This window comes from Dermochelys coriacea, chromosome 24 (genome assembly GCF_009764565.3).
Source record: "Dermochelys coriacea isolate rDerCor1 chromosome 24, rDerCor1.pri.v4, whole genome shotgun sequence".
Lineage (NCBI taxonomy): Eukaryota > Metazoa > Chordata > Testudines > Dermochelyidae > Dermochelys > Dermochelys coriacea.
Genome location: NC_050091.1, coordinates 12078272 through 12102712, shown reverse-complemented (window position 1 = coordinate 12102712; position 24441 = coordinate 12078272). Strand labels below are relative to the sequence as shown.

The 24441-nt window shown below is 53.4% G+C and overlaps 3 protein-coding genes across 8 annotated transcripts in view; 1 reads left to right on the top strand and 2 right to left on the bottom strand.

Moving 5' to 3' along the window:
* Positions 1-11383, bottom strand: part of ARHGEF1 (Rho guanine nucleotide exchange factor 1) — a 34031-nt gene extending 22648 nt beyond the window's left edge. The window contains exon 1 of the mRNA XM_043502135.1: positions 11372-11383. The gene's annotated coding sequence lies outside the window, so the exon portion shown is untranslated. The remainder of the gene's footprint in view (positions 1-11371) is intronic.
* Positions 1203-20780, top strand: CD79A (CD79a molecule). Of its 5 annotated transcripts, XR_006276936.1 has the most exons (7): positions 1208-2901; positions 4449-4919; positions 5375-5493; positions 5729-5797; positions 6614-7121; positions 19168-19258; positions 20531-20780. XR_006276936.1 is itself a non-coding variant. In XM_038382764.2 (5 exons), exons 1-5 carry the CDS (start codon positions 2847-2849, stop codon positions 6725-6727), a joined length of 825 nt encoding a protein of 274 aa, XP_038238692.1. In that variant the 5' UTR covers positions 1203-2846; the 3' UTR covers positions 6728-7368. The 5 variants fall into 5 exon arrangements, 2 of the variants coding, with proteins under 2 accessions (XP_038238692.1, XP_043358072.1); XR_006276934.1 differs by lacking the exon at positions 19168-19258; XR_006276935.1 differs by lacking the exons at positions 19168-19258; positions 20531-20780 and adding an exon at positions 18162-19144.
* On the bottom strand, positions 8694-23930 carry LOC119847738 (histone-lysine N-methyltransferase PRDM9-like). Of its 2 annotated transcripts, XM_038382757.2 has the most exons (10): positions 23621-23930; positions 23022-23145; positions 22435-22539; positions 21362-21435; positions 17967-18102; positions 17008-17133; positions 16024-16295; positions 13251-13318; positions 12471-12661; positions 8694-10488 (listed from the first exon to the last, which is right to left on the bottom strand). In XM_038382757.2, the coding sequence occupies exons 1-10, from the start codon at positions 23681-23683 to the stop codon at positions 10379-10381; spliced, it is 1269 nt and encodes a 422-aa protein (XP_038238685.2). In that variant the 5' UTR covers positions 23684-23930; the 3' UTR covers positions 8694-10378. The 2 variants fall into 2 exon arrangements, with proteins under 2 accessions (XP_038238685.2, XP_038238686.2); XM_038382758.2 differs by lacking the exon at positions 17008-17133.
* Between the last annotated feature and the right edge of the window lie 511 nt (positions 23931-24441).

Genomic DNA, 24441 nt, shown 5'->3' with positions numbered 1-24441 from the left:
CCCGCCCCCTGACTGCATCCCCAGCCCCCCAACTCCCCTGCACTGCCCCCCGACTGCACCCCAGCCCCCCTGCACTGCCCCCCGACTGCACCCCAGCCCCCCAACTGCCCCATCCACCCCCTGGCTACACCCCCAGTCCCCCAACTTCCCTGCACTGCCCCCTGACTGCACCCCCAACTGCCCCGACTGCACCCCCAGCCCCCAACTGCCCCCTGACTGCACCCCCAGTCCCCCAACTGCCCTGCACAGCCCTCTGACTGCCCCCTAGCCCCCCTGCACCGCCCCCTGACTGCACCCCCAGCCCCAGCTCCCCTGCACCTCCCCCTGACTGCACCCCCAACTCCCCTGCACCACCCTGACTGCACCCCCAGCCCCAGCTCCCCTGCACCTCCCCCTGACTGCACCCCCAACTCCCCTGCACCACCCTGACTGCACCCCCAGGCCACCAACTGCCCCACCCCGCCCCCTGACTGCACCCCAACTCCCCTGCACCACCCTGACTGCATCCCCAGCCCCCCAACTGCCCCAGCTCCCCTGCACTGCACCCTGACTGCACCCCCAGCCCTCCAAATCCCCTGCACCGCCCCAACTGCACCCCCAGCCCCCCAACTGCCCCACCCCACCCCCTGATTGCACCCCAACTCCCCTGCACCACCCTGACTGCATCCCCAGCCCCCCAACTGCCCCACCCCCCAACTCCCCTGCACTGCCCCTGACTGCACCCCCAGCCCTCCAAATCCCCTGCACCACCCCAACTGCACCCCCAGCCTCCCAACTGCCCCCCAACTGCCCTGCACTGCCCCCTGACTGCACCCCTAACCCCCCAACTGCCCCACCCCGCCCCTGACTGCACCCCCAGCCCCCCAACACCCCTGCACCGCCCCCTGACTGCACCCCCAACTGCCCTGCACCGCCCCCTGAGTGCCCCCCCAGGTCCCCAACTGCCCTGCACTGCCCCCTGACTGCACCCCCAGTTTCCCACTGCACTGCCCCAAGCTCCCCAGCTCCCCACTGCACTCCCGCACCACCCCAGCTTCCAAACCTTCTTGCACCCCCACTGACTGTACCGTCTAGCATCACCCCACTGCACTCCCACAACCGTGCACCGCCCACTGATTGCACCCCAGCCCCCCACTGAAACCCCAGCACTCCCTACACTGCCCTCTGCATCCTGCCTAGCTCCCCCACCTTTCCTGCGCCCCATCCAGCCCCCCTGTACCCCTTCCTCTACCCCGCCGACTCCCCTGGACACACACATCCCGGGCCCAGAAGTTTGGGGTGCAAACTTTCCAGTGTGAGCCCCTAATGATCGCCCGCCCTGCTCTGCAATCTAGCCCCGCCCCCGCGTGCCAGGCCCGATTCCCCCGGGAAGGTGGGGGGATGGGGGGTCCTGAGCTGCGACTGGAGTCTGCACCCCTCCCTCACCTGCTGCGTGAGCGCCCTCTGGCGGCGAACCCCGGGTGCTGCGCCTCCCGTTCCAGCCCCGTCTGAAATTACCGCGCAGGGAACTAACCCTGCGGCCCAGAGGAGCTGATTTCCGAAGGCGCGGCTTGGCGGGGGCGGGGGCCGGTTATACCGGGACCCCTCGCCCTGCGCTGACGTGCAGCTGTCTCTGGGGTGAGGCGGGGGCTGTTTGTACAGGGACCCCTCACGCAGCGGCAGGGACCCGGGCCCTCTGGGGGGGGTGGGGGCCAGTTATACAGGGACCCCTCCCCCGGTGCTGGGACGCAGCCCCTCTGGGGTGGGGCAGGGGCTGGTTACAAATCTTCCCACCCAGCAGTTTGAGAGAGAAGCTGGAGAGGAAAAGCCTGCATCCCACTGTCCTGGCCGGGGCCAAACGCAGGCAGCAAAAGTGGCATTTGGCCTAGGGATCCCGACCTGACCCCCCCGGAGGCTCCACCCTACACCCTGCCACACAGCATCCTCTAGTGCCGCACTGGGGTCAGCACTGGCTGCCAGGGGTCACCACACACTTGCACCGCAGTCCCTGGCTGGACCGACGGGGGTCTCAGCAGGTGCAGGGAGGGGATCTCCCCTCTGGGCTTGGCGCAGGGGCCACGTGGCTGGATCCACGCTCGGTGCTGGGCCCCCCACATTCCCTGAGGCTGGTGCTGGGCCTCCGGCGCTCCCTGCCAGCTGGTGATACACTGCGAGGGGCCAGAGCAGAGCCCTGAGGATGATTCAAGGGTTCAAAGCCCTGCCCCAGAGCCGCCAGGAGCTCCCGCTGTTCAGCTGGGCCCAGGGAGGGTCGGGGGGACTTGGTCCCCATCTCTCGGCCCCAGGGTCGGGGGCTCTTCACGTCAGCAGCAAAAGGCCTGGCCGGGAGGGGGAGCTGGACCCGGTCGGACGGGGCATTGGGAGGGCAATGGCCCGCTGGACGACGGATCCCCCGTCCCTGACCATGTTAAATCCCTGAGCGGCCATTTGTCAGAGATCTGCTCCGGTGATGGTTCGGGGGCCGGGCTGTGGCCTGTGTGGTGCACACAGATCCCTACTAGCCACAAGAATTCCCACCCCACTCCCTGCAACACAGTCCTCCTCGGCTGGCCCTGGGGACCAGAGAGTACCCCCCCCGAACCCTGTATCCCATTCCCCCGCACCGTGGAAGTCTCCAAGCCAAGCATGAAGCCTGCCAGCAGCTGTTCGAGCTAGTGCGTGAGGCCGGAAGGCTGCAGAGCTGGGCAGGACCCGTGGGGGCGGGGACGCAGTGGGGCGCATCTCCTGCTGATGGGCACCGAGGAGAAAAGCCAGGACCCGGATGGATGCTTTGCACACACAGAGCTGGCTGCAGCACGCAGGGCTTCTCCTCCACACCCCGGCACCAGGAGACGTGAACCCCGACCACCATGGAGATGGGGCCAGCGTGGGTCTGTGTCCTGCTCCCCCTCTGCCTCTTGCCGGGTAGGTTCCATCAGGGATCTGGGGGGATGGGGAGCCCTTGGCAATGGGGCAGAATCACAGCTGGAGCTAAGTAACCTGCCAGCAGCACTGGGCCGAGGGAGATGGACTGGCTGGGTAGAGCTCTCCATTCCGTGCTCCACAAGCACCCAGGCCCTGCCCTGGGGCAGATCAGCCAGCGCCCCCTAGAGGGGAAAGGCCCCGCACCCATCCCCCCATCCCCTGAGTGAGCCAGTCCCCCCTGCTCTGAGACCGGATTGGGGCCAGTGCCCCCAGAGGGGAAAGGCCCCGTGCCACATGTTCCCCATCCCCTGAGCGAGCCAGTCCCCCCTGCTCTGGGACTGGATCGGGGCCAGCATCCCCTAGAGGGGAAAGGCCCCGTGCCCATCCTCCATCCCCTGAGCTAGGCCAGCTCCTAATCTCCAGAACGGGGTCAGGTTTAGAATCTGGCCTTTTCTTTGCTAGTTTCGTTTCCTGTCAACAGAGACTGAAAGGAGGAACTGAAAGTATCTGGAGGGGAGGCTCTGGTATCAGGGGCTGCAGCTGAGTGATCCGAATGGGGGGGGTGGCCCTGGGGTACTGGTATCTCTGAGCCTCTGGCCCCATCCCCGCTGTGCAGGGTGTCCTGTCTCGGGGGCTGGCTGATTGTTCCGGGTGGTTTGGGGCTGAGGGTTAGTTCCTTTTTTTTAATCTCCGGGATGGGGTCGGATGCAAATTTGTGATAAAACAGACAGAGGGACAGACAGCAGCACGGGGTGGGGGGGAGCTGATCCGGGGAAGGTGCAACTCACTGATCCATCTGTCACAGAGCTACACCCACCAGCCCTGCAATGCCTGGCAGCAAGGGGGGAAGCCTCCCCTGCTCTAACCACCAGCCCCCACTCCCCTCCCAGAGCCGGGGAGAGAACCCAGGAGTCCTGACTCCCAGCCCCCCTGCTGTAACCACTAGAAGTGAGTCCCATCTCACTCTGTGCCCACAATCTCCTTGCTCTGGGTTCTGGGGGTGATCGGGAGCCGTGGCGGGGGGGGGCCGTAGGGGCAGAATAGGCCCCCTCACCTGCAGTCTCTGCTGCTAGGTTCCGGGGGGCCTGCAGCCTCTCACCCTGCTGGCTCCCCACTCTGGATAGCCTGGTATTCCTCCTAGGTCAGACCAGTGCCCCATCCAGCCCAGCATCCGCCCGCACCCTGCTGCCCCCAGAACTTCCTCCCCAAAACTCATCCCCACAGGCTCGTCCCGCACAGTATCCCCCCCCCGGATGCCCCACGTCTGTCCCGCCCGGTATCCCCCCCAGATTGTTCCCCAGGCTTTTCCCGCGCAGTATCCCCCACGGGACCCCCAGCACATCCCGCCCGGTACCTCCCCCCTACCTCCACCCCCGGATCCACCAGGCCCATCCCACCTGATATCCCTAGATCGTCCCCCCAGGCTTGTCCCACTCAGTATCTCTGGATTGTCCCCTAGGCTTGTTCCACCTGGTATCCCCCTGAATCCACCAGGCCCACCCCCAAGGCTCCGGCTGGTGAGCTATGGTATGTCCCCACCCCCACAGGACACCTTTGCGGCGAGCTCTCCACAAACACGACAGCACTGTGCAATGGGACCACCGCGAATGTGACCGAGGTCCCCCCGGCCCCCAGCACCCCTTGGCCCAGGCTCCCCGTGGTCAGGGTGCAAACCAGCCCGGCCGCCCAGCTCCTGGCGGAGAACAGCCTTGTGAAGGTGGAGGCTGGCCTCACCTCTGTGACTGTACCTGAGGGGGGCCGGGCGACCCTGGAGTGCCGGTTCGAAGCCCCGTCTGGGGCCCGGGTCACCTGGAGCCGAGCCTCTCGGAACTGCAGCGAGCCCATCCTGGTGGCCAATGGCACTGGCCCCCAGCACAGCGTGGCCATCACCTTGGGCACTGGCGTCTCCGTCCTCGCCTTCCACTCTGCCAGGAAGAGCGACATCGGCCTGTATTTCTGCCAGGTGCAAACCAACGAGGCCTGGGGCCAGTCGTGCGGCACCTACCTGCGGGTCCGCAGTGAGTGAGGGCCGGGGGTCACCGGGGGCGTGCGGCAGAACAGAAGCCACCTGGCCCAGGGTGGCTGCGGTGTCCCCATCAAACCCCAGCTGGGACAGTTCCCTTTGCCTCCCTCAGTCCCCCTGGGCCTCTCTGCTGGTAAACAGCTGCGGGGTGGGGAAGAGGTCTGTGCAGCTGGCCTGCTCTATGCCAGAGGGGGCTGCATGGTGGTGGTGGTGAAACTCGTCCCACCCCAGAGAGGGTTGCGAGGCAGTGTGTGTGTGTGTGTGTGTGTGTGTGGGGGAACATGCCCCACCCCAGAGGGGGCTGCATGATGTGTGTGGGACCTTGCCCTGCCCCAGAGGGGGCTGCGTGGTGGTGAAACTCATCCCACCTTAGAGGGGGCTGCATGGCAGTGGTGGGGAAGGCTCTAGGGACTTTGGAGCAGAGCTGACCCCCTCCCCCTGGTGTTGTAGAACCCATCCCGGTTCCCTTCCTGAACATGCGGGAATCCACCAAGAACCAGCTGATCACCGCCGAGGGCATCCTGCTCCTGTTCTGTGCTGTGGGGCCCGGCATCTTCCTCCTCTTCAGGGTGAGCCCCTCGGCCCCGGGACCCCCAGATACTGACCGTCGGCTGGGGCCTGGCCCCCCGCCCTGGGGAGCCTACATCTGGGTCCCCCTAGTGCCTACGGGCTGCTTTGATTCGGGGGGGTGGGCAGTGTGATTCCCAGGCAGGTGAATGGGCAGGCTCACTGTGGGGGTGGGGTGGGGTGGGGTGAACGCTGCTCGGCCCCTGCCTCACGCCTGCACCCCCTTGGCTGTTGCAGAAGAGATGGGAGAACGAGCGGCTGCTGCAGTCCAAGAAGAACGAGTATGAAGAGGAGAATCTGTACGAGGTGAGCCGGGGGGGCGCAGACGGGGTTGTGTCAGGGAGGTTATGGGAACGGGGGGTCTCAGCCTTTGGCCCCCACCCAGCACAGCTAAGAAGGGTCAGCCTGGATTCCTGCATAGAGGGGAGTCCTCCCAGTGCTGCAAAGCGCAGATAGGGGTAATGTGGAGGCTGCCCTAGGGGGCACTGGGCTGCAGGGAGCAGGGTGTGGGGCTCAGCGGGGGGGCGCTGGCCCCTGGCAGTCAGTGCTGGCCCCTGTGAAGCGCTAGGGGGCGCTGGGCTGCAGGGCGCAGTTGGGGGGGCGCAGTCCCCTTGCAGTCAGTGCTGGCCCCGAGTGAAGCACTAGGGGGCGCTGGGCTGCAGGGTGCAGCGGGGGGGCACAGTTCCCTTGCAGTCAGTGCTGGCCCCAGTGAAGCGCTAGGGGGCGCTGGGCTGCAGGGCGCAGTTGGGGGGGGCGCTGGCTCCTGGCAGTCAGTGCTGGCCCCTGTGAAGCGCTAGGGGGCGCTGGGCTGCAGGGCGCAGTTGGGGGGGCGCAGTCCCCTTGCAGTCAGTGCTGGCCCCAGTGAAGCGCTAGGGGGCGCTGGGCTGCAGGGCGCAGCGGGGGGGCTCAGCGGGGGGCACTAGCCCCTGGCAGTCAGTGCCGGCCCCAGTGAAGCACTAGGAGATCACCCAGTGGTCTGCTGGGTGAAGTGCTCTGGGTCTGTGTGGGGCAGGAGGGGCTGGGGAAGCATCCCCCCCCATGGCCCCTATACGGGAGATGCCGGGGGCTAAGCCCCTCCCTCGGTCTCCAGATGAGCCAGCCCCCTCTGCTTTGCCACACTAGGGCCTGAACCTGGACGAGTGCTCCATGTATGAGGACATCTCGCGGGGCCTGCATGCCACCTACCAGGACGTGGCCAACCTCCATGTGCTCGACATGCAGCTGGAGAAGCCGTGAGGGGGGCACCGGCTATGACCCGGGACCTCTTGGTGCCAGCTGGGTCCCTGGGTCTGGTCTTTCCACAGCGGTTTGTCCCAGGCTGCTGGGCGAGGCCTCTACCACAAGCCTGCGTCACCCTGATTGTCACCACGCTGGGAGGGGAGTTGTGCGTTTACACGGACCGTTCTGCTCTGGGAGCCGGGTGCTCTCCCCAAGGGGAGAACCGAGTTCCTCTCAGGCAGGAGACGCTTGTTCACCGGTCGGGCTAACTGTCACGTCGCAGTGGGTGCGCTCCCCACTGAGCGAAGTGCGAGGCGAGGCTCGGCTCGGTGAACTTGCCGGGGAGATCTCAGCAGAGCCCGTGGCAACGGGAAGTGTGGACCGATGGCGGAGGGTGCAGAGATCCACCCAGGTACCCTTCACCTGGGGACAGACCGTCTTACAATGGGGGGGGGGGCAGGGGGTGTCGCAGCCGGCTGAGTCGTTAATTTGGGTGAGCTAAACTTCATTAGCACAGCAGGGTCTTGTCACTTCCCGCTGGGTGTGTTATGAGTTTATTTTACATGTAGCCGTTTCTCTCTGCCTCTTGCTGGCACTCCAGTCTCTGTTCAATAAACGTGCCCGTGTTCTCTTGCTAAACCAGCGGCTCTCAAAACGTCTGTCCTGGCAACTCCTTCCACACAGCAAGCCTCTGAGCGCGACCCCCCTTATCAATTAATTTGTATATTTAACACCGTGATAAATGCGGGAGGCAAAGCGGGGTTTGGGGTGGAGGCTGACAGCTCCTGACCCCCAGTTTGAGAACCCCTGCTCCAAACCAAGGGCCGTGCTGGGGGCTGAGCGGTGGCAAAGGGCAGCGGCTTCCCTGGGGGCTTTGCTGCCAAGGCCGTTCTTCTGCCATTTGGAGGAGGAAAGGCTCCAGAATGCGCTGACTCCCTCCAAGCCAGGGCTACTCTCCAGCACCTCACATGACAGGGCTCCAGCTGGAGTTTCTCCTGGCTTGGCCTCACTCCAGCCCCCCGGGGGGTTTCTTTGGGTTCAGATTCTTGGGGAGTTTGGCTTGGAGGGGGTTGTGTTGCCCTACCCAGACTAGGCAAGACACCCCCTCTCCCTGCCTCGCTCACACACACAGCCAAGTCACCGGGGGACAGTAGGGGGCTGCTCTGCTCAGAGCGGTAGATGAGCCCGTGGGCGTGGGGGGGTCGGTTTTAGACCACTGTCTGGCTCAGACACAGAGCAATCGCCCTCACCCGCCTGCCCAGTCAGTCTAACCCCAGGGGCCCTTTCTCTGTCAAAACCGTAGGACTAACCCATCAGGACCTGCTCCAGCTGCCCCTGGGTATGCTGTCTGAACCCAGGCCTCTCCCTGCCGGGTGGGGCAACACCCATAACCCCCTGAGCTTTGCTAACTGGACTATTTAATGCTCAATCAAATAACAAGCTGTTTATTTTCCAAGGGGAGCAGCTGCTGTCGAGTGCCACAGGCTGTGGCTGCGTAAGGCAGAGGGTGGAGGGTTTGTGGGAATAGAGCCGTGTCTGTCTGAGCTCTGCTCAGTGACTGAGGTCAGCGAGGCTCTCGTCTCCACCCAAAGTCCAACATTTTCATGACCCTCTCCTCATAGTAACTGCAAGAGTAAAATTATGTGTGACAAGACTGATTACAAGCACAGCTACATTTTCATGCACTTTGCTTTAATTGTAATAAAGTTTCCATGCCACGGGACACCCCTGCCTCTGGCGTAACATCTAGGAGTGGGAGTCAAGGAGCAGGAGCCATGGGGGTTGTACAAACCAGTCCCTTCCCCCCTCCAGGAGCAAGGCCAGGATTAGAGCGGAGCAGCAGCTCTAGGTACCGTTACAGCTGAGATTTAACAGAGGACTTTTCTAAATGCTCTGCAATCCACATGCTTCCTTGGGTTGTCTAAGGGCTTTGCCTCAGGCGGTGGGGGCAGGCGGGCAGGGTGAGTGGGCCAAATTTGCATCATTTGAGTAATGGGTAATACAGTTAAGGTGATGTGATAGGAGGGGCAGCTGCCTTAATCCTGTGGTTCCTGGGTTGCAGAGGTTTAAGTTTAGCCTCTGTATCCTGGAAGGGAACGAGAGAGGGCTGGGCAAGCTGCACTCTGCATTAACAATGTTTCAGGGCAGTTAATAGAAGTTTATGAGTCTGGACCAGTCCTTTAGACTAGGTCAGGCATAGAGGGTTGTGCTGTCTTGGGTTCAGGCACTGCCCGCTGCTAGGGATCACTGTGCAGGATAAGATCAGGCTGAGAGAAGCTCCTTTTATTAACACAGGGTTAAAGAGATTCTATACAGAAGAAATGTGGAGGGAAAATATCTTCCTAAGAGGGAGAGAATGAACTAATAGGAACAAAACATGAACAACAGTGTTAATAGGCAGGCAAGGCATTTCCAGCTTTATGAGTGCATTGGTGAGAGTCTGACCGAGCTCGAGGCACTGCCCTGCTGGTACCCGTTCGGAGTTAGTCACCCCATCCTTGCCTTGCCCTCTTGAGCAATAAGGACCTCCCATCACTAAAGTCTAACTAACCCATGCCAGGTGCTTGGCTCCCACTGCACTAGCCATGGTGTGAGACAAATGGGAGGTGGCTCCTGTGAAGGACCAAGTAGAGGTCTTGTAGCAGGCCCGCCTTGCTCCCAGCCTGGCCTAGCCCTACCTCATACAGTAGCAAGGCTGCAGCAGAGTGTGGACAGGAGCATAAGGAGATTACTGTATACTCAAGCCTAGCAGCTACAGTAACTGCTTTAATTCCTGCTGCTCCTGGCCCACCTTTCTCCTGTGCTGCTCCTGTTGGTCACAGGCCAAGTCTCTTCTGGAGAGGCAGACCCAACAGGCCACTCAGGACAGCAAAGGGGCTGGGGCAGTAACCCAGCTTTAGCGAACAAAACCCTCAGCAAGTAGAAGAATGCTTCTCTCCACTCAGCCCAGGAGTGGAAAGGTGAAGGGGGTTACACTGACTACTACAGTCAGTATGAAGCAAAGGAACCAAAAGCATCCAAGGTTAAGGAGTTCATCAGTACAGCTCCCTGCTTTACCCAGAATCGTACATGATTGATACAGAGCCCTCCTGTCAGTCAGCTGCCAGCTCTGACAGTTATTTGGTCTGCAGGGTGTTTCCCCACGAGGCATGAGTCAGTTGGTGGCAGGTCAATTTTGATGGTTGCCTGAACCTCCTCCCTCACTCCAGGCACTGAAAGGGCCTCTCTCCCGTGTGGATGCGCTGGTGGGTGGCGAGGCTGGATGAATGGCTGAACCTCCTCCCACACTCACAAGGATAGGACTTCTCTCCTGTGTGGCTCTGCTGATGTTTAACCTGGTGTGATGGCCTGTGGAAGTTCTGCCCACACTCGCCACAGGAATACCACTTCTGTCTGTGACCGCCACCTCCCTCCTCCCCTGTTTTGCTCTGTGCATGTGGCTCCACTATTGTGTCCCTCCACTGCTGTGGAGGAAGGTTTGACACTAAACCAAAAGCCTCTCTACCTCCACCACCTTCCCTCCGCCCTCGCAAATGTGGTTCCTTTCCCCATGTGCCTTTGCTGAGGGAGCTCTGGTTTGGTGCGAGCTGCTGTGACGGTGGATTCCCCGGGAAGGAAAGACTTCTGGTTTTAGGGCAAGATTCCCCTCCCAGAGCACCTTTGTCTTCTTCATTCGGTAGGCAGGTGCTTACACTTCGAGTGTTGGCTGAGGTAATCTTTGCTGCTGAAAGCCAGCCTGCAGCGAGGCCATGGATGGCAGTGTGGATCCTGCCCATGCACTGTCCAAAAAACAAACCAGAATTCAGATAGGAAATGGCAATTGTTCCAACATGCTGGCCCTTCCAGAGGCTGTGCACTACTATCCTGCCACATAGGAAGGGCCAAGAGCACCAGACAATTAGTGACACTCAAACTTTAGTTTTAGGATATAAAATAAACTGTTCCCTGTAGTACCAGACCTAATGTGCGACTCCTTCCTAGGGTTCAGTCCTATCCCATGACAGTCAGCCAGATTCAGACCTAAAGCTGGGACAACCATGCCTGGTTGTTCTAGGTCCCTGCTATGAGTGTCATTTTCTTTCTCTCCTCTCCCAGCTGTTGGGGGTTCTGGTCCCAGGCAACTCCTCTCCCCCAAGACCAGCGAAGTAAGCCATGGCAAAGAGTTGTATCTATAAGCATTTATGTCTACACTGGCACTTAAACAACAAAACTTTTGTTGTTCAGAGGTGTTAACCCCCCCAAAAAAGACGAAAGTTTTGCCAACAACAAGCACCAGTGTGAACAGCGCACTCACTCCTGCAGACAATGCAAATGCTACTCGTTAGGGGTGGAAGTTTGTCAGCAGGAGAGCTGACAAACAGTGGCCATGCTGCACAACTTTTAGCGGCATGGCTGTTGCAACACAGGCATGTTGCTAAAAGCTGTGTAATGTAGACATAGCCTGTATTGCCCATCCCTGTAGTACTTAAGAGCGAAAGACAGACTGTCCCCTCACATTGGTGGCCCCCTGGAGCCTCCTTCCCCCCCTCACTGTGCAGGAGAGGCTGTAGGCACAACCCCTACGGGTGTTTTCCAGTGATGGGAGTGTGTCTGAGGATCATTGTGTGACCCTGGAGACTCTACTGTAGATTTCAGTGGCATTAGAGACAAAGTGGCTTTGACCGGCCCCTCACTACATCCCATCCTCCAAAGCCCTCTCCCACCTTTAAGCTTGTTTTGAAGATACCAAAAAACACCTTGTATTGGTTTAATTTCTGAACTCTAGGATTCTATACAGTGAGGGCAATAGGTGGCTTTGCACCCACAGTAACATTTATGCTGCTTCTAGCCACCCTGTGCAGATCATCTGCTAGCCAGTCAGAAACTCTAGCCTGATTGCTTAGTTTAACTTTAAATACTGTTTTTAGTTCCAGCCTTCACCTCTTAACATAAAGCAGATGCTGGGGTCAGAGAGGGTTCGGTAATAAGTCACATGCAGAGCAGGAGGGGCAACTGACAGTGTTTCAGCTGTTGCACTGACCTGCTGAGCAGTTCCTAGTCTTTGTGGCTCCTGGGATTTATGAGAATTTTTCAACCATTTTGATATCAGGGACCTGCTTGCTGCCTTCCTAAACTGTGTCAGGGAGATCCAGCAACTGCTGCTAGTCCACAGACTGGTCATTGAGAATCACTGACCTAGAGGATTCCCCCGACCCCGCCCCGCCCCGCAGTGTGTGTGTGTGTGGGAGGAGGTGGTGTCAATAGCTGAGCAAAAGGCAACTAAAGAGGGAGATTCCGGGCAGCAGCTGCTCTAAATTGGACCATCACCTAGAGCAGGGGTAGTCAATAGGCAGACTGCAGGCCAAATCTGGACCACCAGATGCTTTTGAATGGACCATGAAGTCTTTTTACTTATTATTGTTACTGCAATGTGAAAAAAAGTGTTTCTCTGGAGTCTGGACTTTGGCTACACCTTGACCAAGAAACATGGACCTTGACCCAAAAAAAAAAATATAATAGACAACCCCTATTCTAGGGATAGCAGGAAGCTCCCATAATTAGACTCATTCCGACCACTAGTGGCAGCTGCAGCATCTCCTTTCACCAGCTTCCCTCATCACATCTGCACTCGAGATAGGCTCTCTAGCATAAGCCTTTACCCGTGGGCATTCATGACTGAGATGTCAGGATAAAAAATGAAAGTTCCTGGTTATTAGAAATAGTGTCATCTCAAAACAAGCCAAGGGAAGCTTGTAGCTAGAGCAAGGCTGCAGTCTGGTACCTTTGGGTGGCGCTGTGCTTTTCCATCTCGTGCCCCACTTGATGCCCAGCTCCTTGCCATATTCATCCCCATACCAGACCAGAAGCTCACAGTGGGGCAGGATGGCCCTGCACACTCTATAGTAGATTTTCCCACGATACTGGAAAGCAACAAGGTTCTGCTCTTCCTCATCCCTAGCACAATTAACATACCTGGACAATCACAGTTAGGAAAGTGATTTGTTAAATACAATGGTCTTCAGTCAGGGAAGTGCCAACCTGAAAGCTAGGCAATCAAACAGTGAAATAACCACAATACTTCTGTATTTTCCTTAATGGGATTAATAGGTTATTGGTCCATGCCAGATTTCAGACCCTAGCCAGTAACATTTGAAAGCTACATCAGGTGTTTTGGAAGCCTCATCCACTCCCACTAAGTCTATGAAAGTGAGATGACTTGTACAGTTTTTTTTTTTTGCTCCAACTTTTATAGAAAGGAAATTCTGATGAATGAAGCTTCCTCAATATGCTTCTTTGTGCCTGGGTATTGGAGGGCTAATGCTGTGTCTCTCCCTAATCAGGCAGGCACTTTGTTTTGGGGTTTGTGTTGCAATCTTAATGCTAAGAATATCATGTTGTGAATGCTAACAGGACTGGGTAAATAACTACATGCTTAGTGATGGATTGGGTGTGCCGCAGCCTGTAAAAATGAATCTTGTGTCTTCATACACCTGAAACACTGACCATCCCAGAGCTAACATTCTATGATCGTACTGATGAGGATAGGAGTACAGGGACTTACCTCATCCAGTTGGCATTCGTTTCATCCTTTCCATCAATGTATACATACCAGTTTCTTCCCTTGGTGATCTGGAGTTGAACCAAACAAGACACACAGGAATCAATAAGGCATTCTCCATACACAAAATATGATAAAGTGACAAGTTGTGACGAAGTGGGAATGTTCTTAATGTTTTCTCGGAATATTGTGTGGGTGCCTCAGTTTCCCCTAGGCATTTCTTAATTATCTAGGTGGTGGAATAAGGGTGTGTGATTGTTGCAGAGCCTTAGAGGGCCAGTGTGATGCTGTCTGCACAGAGAATGGCTGATACCCTGTCTCCTGGCCACTGATGGTTTGGGCCCCTCCTCTGCAAAGGTGCCAACTGAAGGGGTTAGAGAACAAAGATCAGGTGACCTCCTGGCCCAGGAAAGAGACAAAGGCAAGAGGAGGGGAGGGAGAGTTTTCAGTCTGGAGCTGTCTGGGGAAATGGAGGGAGGCCCAGATAGGGCTCTGACCTCCCTGCCACCCAAGACAGACCTGACTGAGGGGTCCTGTTCTCTGTACCTACAAGCTGTTTTAGACCATGCTCCTGTTGTCTAATAAACCTTCTGTTTTCCTGGCTGGCTGAGAGTCACGTATGACTGCAGAGGTGGAGTGCAGGCCCCACTGGCTTCCCCAGAAGCCCCACCTGTGCGGACTCACTGTGGGAAGCACATGGTGGGGCAGGGGATGCTGAATGCTCTGAGGTCAGACCCAGGAAGGTCAAAGCTGTGTAAGCTTTTTGCCCTGGAGACAGTCTGCTCACAGAAAGGAGGCTCCCCCAGAGTCCCGACTGGCTTCGTATGGAGTAGTTCCAGAGCATTGCCTGGAGACTCCGTGACACAAGTTTCAGAGTAGCAGCCGTGTTAGTCTGTATTCGCAAAAAGAAGAGGAGTACTTGTGGCACCTTAGAGACTAACAAATTTATTAGAGCATAAGCTTTCGTGAGCTACAGCTCACTTCATCGGATGCATTTGGTGGAAAAAACAGAGGGGAGATTGATATACACACACAGAGAACATGAAACAATGGGTTTATCATACACACTGTAAGGAGAGTGATCACTTAAGATAAGCCATCACCCACAGCAGGGGGGGAAAAGGAGGAAAACCTTCCATGGTGACAAGCAGGTAGGCTAATTCCAGCAGTTAACAAGAATATCAGAGGAACAGTGGGGGGTGGGGTGGGGTGGGGGGGAGAAATACCATGGGGAAATAGTTTTACTTTGTGTAATGACTCATCCATTCCCAGTCTCTATTCAAGCCTAAGTTAATTGTATCCAGTTTGCAAATTAATTCCAATTCAGCAGTCTCTCGTTGGAGTCTGTTTTTGAAGCTTTTTTGTTGAAGTATAGCCACTCTTAGGTCTGTGATCGAGTGACCAGAGAGATTGAAGTGTTCTCCAACTGGTTTTTGAATGTTATAATTCTTGACGTCTGATTTGTGTCCATTCATTCTTTTACGTAGAGACTGTCCAGTTTGGCCAATGTACATGGCAGAGGGGCATTGCTGGCACATGATGGCATATATCACATTGGTAGATGCGCAGGTGAACGAGCCTCTGATAGTGTGGCTGATGTGATTAGGCCCTATGATGGTATCCCCTGAATAGATATGTGGACAGAGTTGGCAACGGGCTTTGTTGCAAGGATAGGTTCCTGGGTTAGTGGTTCTGTTGTGTGGTGTGTGGTTGCTGGTGAGTATTTGCTTCAGATTGGGGGGCTGTCTGTAAGCAAGGACTGGTCTATCTCCCAAGATCTGAGAGAGTGATGGCTCGTCCTTCAGGATAGGTTGTAGATCCTTGATGATGCGTTGGAGAGGTTTTAGTTGGGGGCTGAAGGTGATGGCTAGTGGCGTTCTGTTGTTTTCTTTGTTGGGCCTGTCCTGTAGTAGGTGACTTCTGGGTACTCTTCTGGCTCTGTCAATCTGTTTCTTCACTTCAGCAGGTGGGTATTGTAGTTGTAGGAATGCATGATAGAGATCTTGTAGGTGTTTGTCTCTGTCTGAGGGGTTGGAGCAAATGCGGTTATATGACACAAGTGTCATGCTTTGGGTTCATTGTGTCCAGAACACAGTTCAGAAGAAATCCTGAAAGTGTGAATACACACAGACCAGACAGGGCCAAACAGTGCTCACAGTGACAATCCCAATGAACTCAAGGAGGCTGCATAGTGTAACTGAGGCTTTGTCTACACTTGGAACTTTGTCAGCAAAACTTTTGTCATTCAGCGTTGTTAAAACACCCCCCCGAAGGACAAAAGTTTTACCGACTAAAAGCGGGGTGTGAACAGCACTTTGTCAGCAGGAGAGCTCTTTCCAGCTGACAACAGCAGCTACAACACGCAACTTCTGGTGTCATGGCTGTAGCAGCACAGCTGTGTCACTAAAAAGGTGTGTAGTGTAAACAAAGCTTGAGATCAGAACCTGGGCCTTCAAACAGTGTCTCCCAATAAACTTTGAAAGCTGAGCCTGCCACCAGCATCAGGAAAGTTAAAGTAACTGCACCCTGCTAGGAAAGGTCCATGTGTTAAAGGCCTAAACATATTAATGGCTACATTTCCCAAGCCCCTCATGGCACCTCCCTGACAGACACTGAGAAGTGCTGATGTAACATCATACTAATAAGACAGGAATTAATAAAACAGAGTGAGAGTTCAGTGCCAAGGAGCATACTTCCTCTTCTTCCTTTTGCACTTTGATGATCTAGAACATAGCAGTGTTGTAATAGAAACAAAAGCGTCATGAGCAATTCATACCAGCCAAGAATAGCCATTGTGGGCTGCCACCTCCTCCTCCGTTACCCTTCCGTCGTATGGGCCAAAATGAACCCCAACCGGCAGGGTGTTTGCCTCATTCCAGACTCCAAGCCCCGCCTGTGGGATACTTGAAAGCCCAATTCTCATCCCTGGGGGCAAAGTGAGAGCTGCCCTCCTTTCCTGTCCTGTTTCTACTATTGGGTCTCTGATGAAAACTGGAGGGCCATGAACTGAACACTCGTCAATGAAAAACGTCAGGCAATCCTCACAAACTAGAGAAGGAAGAGAAACAGAACATTGACTCCATCAGTTAGTTTCTCAGCTCCATCCCCCCTATCTGCATACCAGACCATTAACCCCCATCTCACAGAGCCTAGTGCACACAGGTGGCTGGGTTACATACTAGTTAGCTGCACTCCAGCTGCTGCACATTGGCTGAATTGAAGAGAGTGAAGTTTTTCCCACATTTCAGAGCCACATTTTCAGAGAATGTGTGTCAGGTGGTATATTGCTTCCAGCAAGCACACAGTGGAAAGTGGACACAGCAGCCTGTTTAGTTATGCAGGTCGCTGTGAACATGTCACCCAATGCTTAGCTCTCTGCACTGGCTCCTTATTGAATAGAGAGGCCAATTCCAGGTCTCTCCTCATATTAAGAGCCCTCCATGGGAGAGTTACGTTCCATCAGAACAATGAAACTCTTGACCAAGAGGAGAGTTTCATGAGTGCAGGAGACAGAACTATCACAGGAGCTAGGCCAAGACTATGGAACTCAGTGCCACAAGAGATAAGGAGGACTTTCAGAATTAAATGCAAAACTTATATCTTGAACCACCCGCCCTCCAGCTATTTCTCCTGCATGGTTAAAAGAGATACAGATTATTCCTATTCTTAAATACTTTTGAGGTGCTCAGATACTATAGTGCGGGGGGCCATATAAGGAAAAATATTAGGGGCTCAAAGAGAAAGAAACCATGAGACTTACATAAGTAATCATCATCTTGTGGTTCATTTATTTCAACGTACACTTTTTCCTCTCTCTTTCGTAAGCTGTATGTGTTAACTTGGGTGCTCTGCCCTTGGGATTTAGAAACTGCTAACCTGGGTAGATCTAAAGGGGAATTATACCGAGTAGGTTAGTCTGTGCAGTACCAGAACTGATAGAAATAAATAGGCAATGGCATTTTCAGACCTAAATCTCATTTATATTGAGGCTGCTCTACTCAGCAAAGTGGGTACAGAATATGTAAGAATCAGGCCCTTTGCACATGAAAACATACATAAATATGAGCCATACCACAGTTTCTAGGAGCTGAGCACTGAAAACCACCGCTGACTCTGACACTTCCTGACTATAGTTGATTAAGTAGTGACACCGTTTCCTTAAATTTGTGTCTAGCTCACTGTCCTCTGATCTCAGTGCCAACAGTCTCAGATGCGCTGGTATGCGAGAATTCAGACCCAAGCAAAAACAGCAAGAAGAGGCCAGTCTGTGTCCTGATGACCATGCTTCGCATTGGCAAGATTGACTCAGGCCGGGTTAGATGTCTAGTGCTGGTTTCCTATGGCAACAACAGGAGTGCCATGGAGACTCCCCCTGCCTTTCATCACCCAACAGTACCCTAAGCAACCAGTTAAAGAGCAGCATGACAGGATTTGAAGGGAATCCCATCAGGCTGGTGGCTGTGAGCTTAGGTGCTGAGGGATGGACTCAGGGACTGAGAGCTCAAGGGAAAAGCAACAGTAAGAATAGCTGTGGTATTGAACTGGACTTTTCTATAATGAGAGATATTTCCATGTTTCTACAGATAATGAGAATTACATGTCCCTCTTTAACCCCTGGCGTGCAGAGCACCTCCCACCAAATCTCATAGGCTGCAGACCTAATAGTCCTCAGAAGTACCATGAAAATACAGAGGAGATTTCCCCACATTCTGGGCTTACCAGTTTTCAGATCAACAACAACATTAGTGAGAGGGATTCTGGTGCCTACATCTGAATTTTTGTCCAATTTCTCAGCATCTGTTTGATTTTCAGAAGCTTCCTTTTCAGAGGCCTTCTCCAGCATTGTCTCTTCATTCTGCACACAAATTTGTTTTCCATTACAATAATCATACTATTCTTGTTCTCTCTACCCAGAGCCTGTCATGTGGAGATACTACCATACCAAAGACTACAAGGAGCAGATAGCCATGTAAAAATAGGCTGACCACTGCAGCAACGAGTACCTTCTCCAGATCAGACATGCATAGCAGATCTCCCCCAAATGGCACCCCTTGCTGACAGTCACTCCATCACCACAGCAATCTATCTTCCCATAACTTGGCCTTCTTGCCAGGTCACACTTTAGTCCACCCCTTCCAGGGTAACAGAAAGCCCAACATCCTCACCAAAGGATCTTTGGGCCTCCAACATGAGGCCTCTGGTCCTCACATCCTTACCTCAGAGTTTTCCAGTGTCCTTGTCCCCTTCTCTGGGCTCATGACACCTTACCAGTGGCTGATGGGGAGCCTGGGCCCTTCCACTACACCAGGTCCCAGCCCAGGAACCTTTAGCCCAGGGGTGGGGAACCTACAGCCCATGGGCCAGATCCAGCTCTTTGTTTAATTTCATCTGGCCCATGGCAAGTCTCAGCACCACAGGCTAGAAGCCCCAAGTCTCAGTACCACCCCCCCATGAGTGCCTGCTCACCCCACCAGGGGTGGGAAGCTTTGGCACCCCCTCCCACAGGGCTATATGTAGCCCACAATTGATTTTTTTTCTGTGAGTCAATGGCCCAGTGATAGAAAAAAGGTTATCTAACCCTGCTTTAGCCAGTGGTTCAGTTCTACTCCTTCCTAGCCAGCCTCTCTCAGGCTTGGCCTTTTAAGGCCCTTACTCTGTTCCTCCACAGAGCCCCATCCAAAGCACTCTCTCCTCTCCCCGACAGTCTGACTCCAAAACCCTCCTATCTTTCAGGGCACACCCCTAGTCTAGTCTCGTCTCGTCTCGTCTCCTCTCCTCTCCATGGCTCCCTTCTCCCTAGCTGCTTACCAGCCTCCTCTATTCTCATTAGGGTACTAGGGCTTGGATTATTCTCCTGCCTAACCTCTACCTCCCCCACCTCCTTAATCCCCTAAAATGATTATAAACATTCGCTCTGTAGGTTGCTTCCTTTCTTTATCCTAACCAACCTGCTCTTACCCAACTGGACTTCATGATCAGCCACACCTGGCTCTCCCTCCAGGTTCACCAAGGTAATATAACTCACCTCTCAGGCCCACATTAATCCATTCAGGGCCAACGTGGGGTTCACACCCCATCACAGGGCCTTATACAATTTGACTTGAATATTCTTTTTGGTGGCCTTTGATAATCCAAAGGGGATATATGGAGGGTGAGAGGCAAAGAGCAAGTTATCTACAAGGCTTAAAATACAGATATTTACCTACTGACCTCTTCACTAAGGTGATTTGATATTTGCCTAATCTGATCCTGTGTCTTCTGTATAAAGCCAGTCAAAAACTTTTAAATAAAATTTTAGAATGGAAAAATGGTCTTTGTGTAAAAAAAACAAAAAAAAACAACAAATACATTGTTTCACAAAAAAATTGACTTTTTCCATTTTTTGTTGCATTGTTCATAACATTTTAATATTTTTTTGAAAATGTTTTTGAAATTGTTACCCAAATAGTTTGTGAAATGTTTCCATTTTTCAGCCAGCTCTACTTTGGAATAAAAAATTCAGTGCCCTACCATCGTAAGACCCTCTACCAACCAGTAGGGGTGTATCAGTCATAGCAGGAAGTACTCTGTCCCAGTGTTACAATCCTGATGTAACTGTTGATGTTGCTCTGGCCTCCCATTCGGGCAGAAAGTTTGTGGCTTGCCTGTATTAGACATCTCCCCTCTGAAATTTGCCACGTCAGGAAGCAGCCTTGAAGTGAATTTGTTTCTATCTGCTATGTGTTTGAGTCTAGTGGCAGAAACTCAACAATTCCACTGAGGTATTCTGAAAAATGATCCTCAGTCTTAAAACTTTTCTTGGCCTTTTGTATAAATGCTTTTTTCTCCCCTTCCCCATCTTATATATACATCCTATTGGTGTATATAAGTATTTTTACAATCATTTGATTGAGGTTCTGGGTTTTAATTATTACATTTAACATTAAAGTAATTATTTAATTGATAATTGTGGTCCAAGAACCTCTTTGTATCAACTGGCAGAGGACAGAGGGGGCGTAGAGTATTACAGGGATCCCTGCGACCAGTATATGCACCATAGTTCACAAAGAGTAGCAAGCAAGGTCTCTACCAGGTGCCAATAGGTAGATCATCATAATCATGAAAGGTATGTAAGGATAATATTTAAGAAGTTAGGTATCTATACTGGAAATTATGTTCTTAATGCCTTGAAGTTAAAAGCAGGTCACTGAGCGGTGACAGGCCTCAGACAAGTTCTGTTCAGGCAGGGTCGGAGGCCCTAATCTCTCTGGTCAATCTCACAAGGTACATCTATTTGCATACAGAGCCACCAGCCAATCAAGATTGCGAAAAAGACAATGGATTCCGAAATCGAAGGGACACACAGCAGGAGAGCATCTGGTTTATGAATGAAGATTAAAGGACTGTTTTGCTATATTTGGGACTGCATATCCGGCATCTAGGGGACAAGCTGATGGAGTGGCTTGTCTCATGAAAAGGGGATCACAACCGACCTGGTTGAAAAGTGCTGGTGATCAATACTCTCAGCTTTAATAAAGTATCTTGTTAATTAAGTCTAGGCTCTAAAAAGCGTGTTATGATTTTATCTGTAACCATTTGTTTCCAGTACTTCTACTTGCTATCATTTGATTGAACTTGGATTTGTTCTTATTATAACCTCTGCTGCATGTTAAGCAGAGCAGTGATCTGAGGTGTAACTGGTAAACTGGGGTGTCCTGTGCCTTTGGGAACAGCTGTGACTGTGAATACAGTGAGTGGCCAGTGAAACAGGGGCTGCAGGCTCCAGGGGGATGCACAGAGGGCTTGGAAAGTGCCTATCTCTGCCCTGCAGAGGGGCAGCAAAGTCTGCACAGGCTGAGAGGGGGGTGCCTGGGGCTCCTGGAATCAGGGAGCTGATCCACAACAGGTACAGACAAGATTGCCTCATGCTAAGAGCAGGTGGTAGTGAGGTGCCCCACATCCCTCGCACCCCAGGAGGTGTCACAATAATTATTTCATTATTAGTTGAATCAGCAGTATAACTAGCACATAAAACACACTTTGCATGTCACTGTAGAGGCATTTATTAATTAAAAATGGGGTTCACCTTCTCTATAAGATTCCTCATCTAAGCAAAAAGTACTTAGTAAGCTTACTTGACTGACGTTCTGCCTTTTCTTTTTTTCCTGTTTCATACTGCCAGATTTACGTGGAGGCCTGAAGGTTTTAACTGTAAGTGTAAAACAAACAAACCAAACACGTTCCCAAATGCTGCATGACCAACATCACTGAAATTGTAAGTGTCACAGGCAGGAAGCTGCCAGCCGTTTCGTGTTCTGACTTACTGTCACAGAATCACAGAAATCGGAGATAGAGAAGCTCTAAGAAAGTCGTCTCAGCCCTTCCCAACCACTATGTAGCTGTTACAATATAACTGGTTTCACTGTGCAGGGTAACGATTTAACAAAGCAAGGTATAGAGGTCAGGATGTTAGGTTAATGCTTTGTTATGTAAGAAACTGCTATTCACTCATCATAAAATTATTGAATATTTATAAATAACATACAGTGTTAGTGCTTGAAGCAGCCTTTGACTTAGCAGCAGTTTGAATCTATCTGAACCCATAAGCCCCAGGGTGTCACAGAGTGATTCAGACCCTTTGAACTTCCCTGTACATGTTCCACATTTCATGCTGCCTCGCTGCTGATACAGGATGTTTGTGAATAAAAAATAAACTGTTCATTTTTTAACCTGAATGCCCCAGATTAGAGCAAGGAGAGCCTCAAGTTGCAACCCTTGTGGTGAATTAAAGTGTCATGTTAAGGAGCTCCAAAGTGAATCTTCTCCAGTTCTCCAAAGCTAGAAGGGTGAAAAGGCCAACATGAAACCTTTGAGGCTGGAGACTGTGTGGCAAGGAGCTGATTCCCCCAAGGATCTTTCAGTCAGTGGAGATGCCCAGTAATGGTAGCTCATTAAAATGAAGAGTCACTTCTTTGCTCTAAGAAAAGGAGGACTTGTGGTACTTTAGAGACTATCAAATTTATTTGAGCATAAGCTTTCGTGAGCTACAGCTCACTTCATCAGATGCATTCCGATGAAGTGAGCTGTAGCTCACGAAAGCTTATGCTCAAATAAATTTGTTAGTCTCTAAGGTGCCACAAATACTCCTTTTCTTTTTGCGAATACACACTAACACGGCTGCTACTCTGAAACTTCTTTACTCTGTTACCTAAAGATTTTGGTGTCCAGTCTTCATCAGACTCAGAGTCGTATTTGATGGGGTTTGGGGGACGTCGACCACAACACATAAATGCAGGTTTTGGGGTAGGAAGGCCTAACAAAGAAATCCATTATAAGCAATAACAGCTGACATGATCTGAGTCTTGCTCATGCAGTGAGACACCTTCCCAACACCTTGAACTGGAAATACAGGCATGGGAACCTGGTGGCAATGCTATGTGTCCTAATCTGGAAGATCTGTGAGGCTCGCCTGGCACCTCAGGACTCCTACTGCCCAGGCCAGAGGGCTTGCAGCAGCCTCAAGTGCCTGCAAGGCTCATCACAGAAACAACAAATGGAGAAGCCAGGACATTCACCTAAGCCTGAGGTCTGAAATGGGAGGTACAGAGTGTGAGTGTTTTCTATACTGGATTTATACTCTGGCTTCTCTCTGCCCCAAAGACACAAACTCTCAATGTCTCTTCCCTCCCAAAACGAGGGAGGAGACTTAAAGGAGGACTAAATACAACATCTTCAACTCTCCAGCTGCTTGTGCCACTTGGAGTTGCCCTTTTCACCCCCAGCTGGCCCTCTCACCGAGTTCAACCATAAACTCATAGTTCTGCTTCATGTTCCTGTAGTGGGTTTTCTCCCAGTCTCCCATCTCTGCCCATTGCTCTTTAGGAAAATAGATGGATAGCTCTTTGAATTCATGTTCCACCTAGTCAGGTGAAGAAAAGTGTCACAGGTGTGTTATGTTCACTAGTCATTGTCCAAATTTTCTCAACAAAAGGGAAATTCCTTCCTTCCCTGTCCATCCACACACCCTAGAACAATAGCAGCAAATCTCTTGGGCAGAGGAATGTGCATGGAAATTGGCCCTGTGCAGCATCTCATCTCCTACCTTTTCCACTGACTGACCATTTGGAAAGGAAAAGTGAGGGTCTAATTTTAAATTAATCTCCTGGGCCTGATTATTATCTCTAGCCAGGAGACAGGGAGTGAGCTCCTTCCATTGATGCTGGGGGTCTGAGCCCCACGGCTCTTGCCTCCCAAGCCACAGGGGCACATGCTCCTTCCCCTGCAGGTGGAATCCTAGATGCTCTCCCTTCCTGCAATGGGGAAGATGAGAAAAATTTCCCAGCTCCCCATGGGGGGTCATCTGCTCCCAGCAGCTGCTCCCCTGGGCTCCTCACCTTGGAACTCTCCCCTGCTTTCCTGCTCTTTCCTCTTTTCTGATGCTCTCCCTTCTCCAGCATTGTCACTCATGTGCCAGACAACTTGTTTTGCCACCCCAGTAAACTCTGTAAGGGGACAATGAAATGAGGGCCCCACAGGTGTCTCTTCCCTTTCTGGAGTTCAGCCCTTTTTGGGATCTTTGGGGTTCAGCCTGAATAGCGGTCCTCCTGCCTCACAGGCTCAGCTCAATTTGGGATCTCCTGTCTCACAGGCTTAATCTAGTTTGGAGTCTACCGCCATCATCGCATGCAGCTCAGCCTGGGTTGGCATCTCTCCCCTCAGGCCCTCGGTCTCAGCCTGGGTTGGCGTCTCTCCCCCTTGGCCCCTGGGGCTCATCCTGGGTTGGCATCTCTCCCCTCGGCCACTGGGGCACAGCCAGGGTTGGCATCTCTCCCTTCAGCCCCTGCGTCTCAGCCCGGTTTGGCGTCTCTCTCCTCGGCTCCTGAGGCTCAGCCCGAGTTGGCGTCTCTCCCCTCGGCCCCTGGGGCTCAGCCCGAGTTGGCGTCTCTCCCCTCGGCCCCTGGGGCTCAGCCCGAGTTGGCGTCTCTCCCCTCGGCCCCTGGGGCTCAGCCCGAGTTGGCGTCTCTCCCCTCGGCCCCTGGGGCTCAGCCCGAGTTGGCGTCTCTCCCCTCGGCCCCTGGGGCTCAGCCCGAGTTGGCGTCTCTCCCCTCGGCCCCTGGGGCTCAGCCCGAGTTGGCGTCTCTCCCCTCGGCCCCTGGGGCTCAGCCCGAGTTGGCATCTCTCCCCTCAGCCCTGAGGCTCAGCCCGAGTTGGCGTC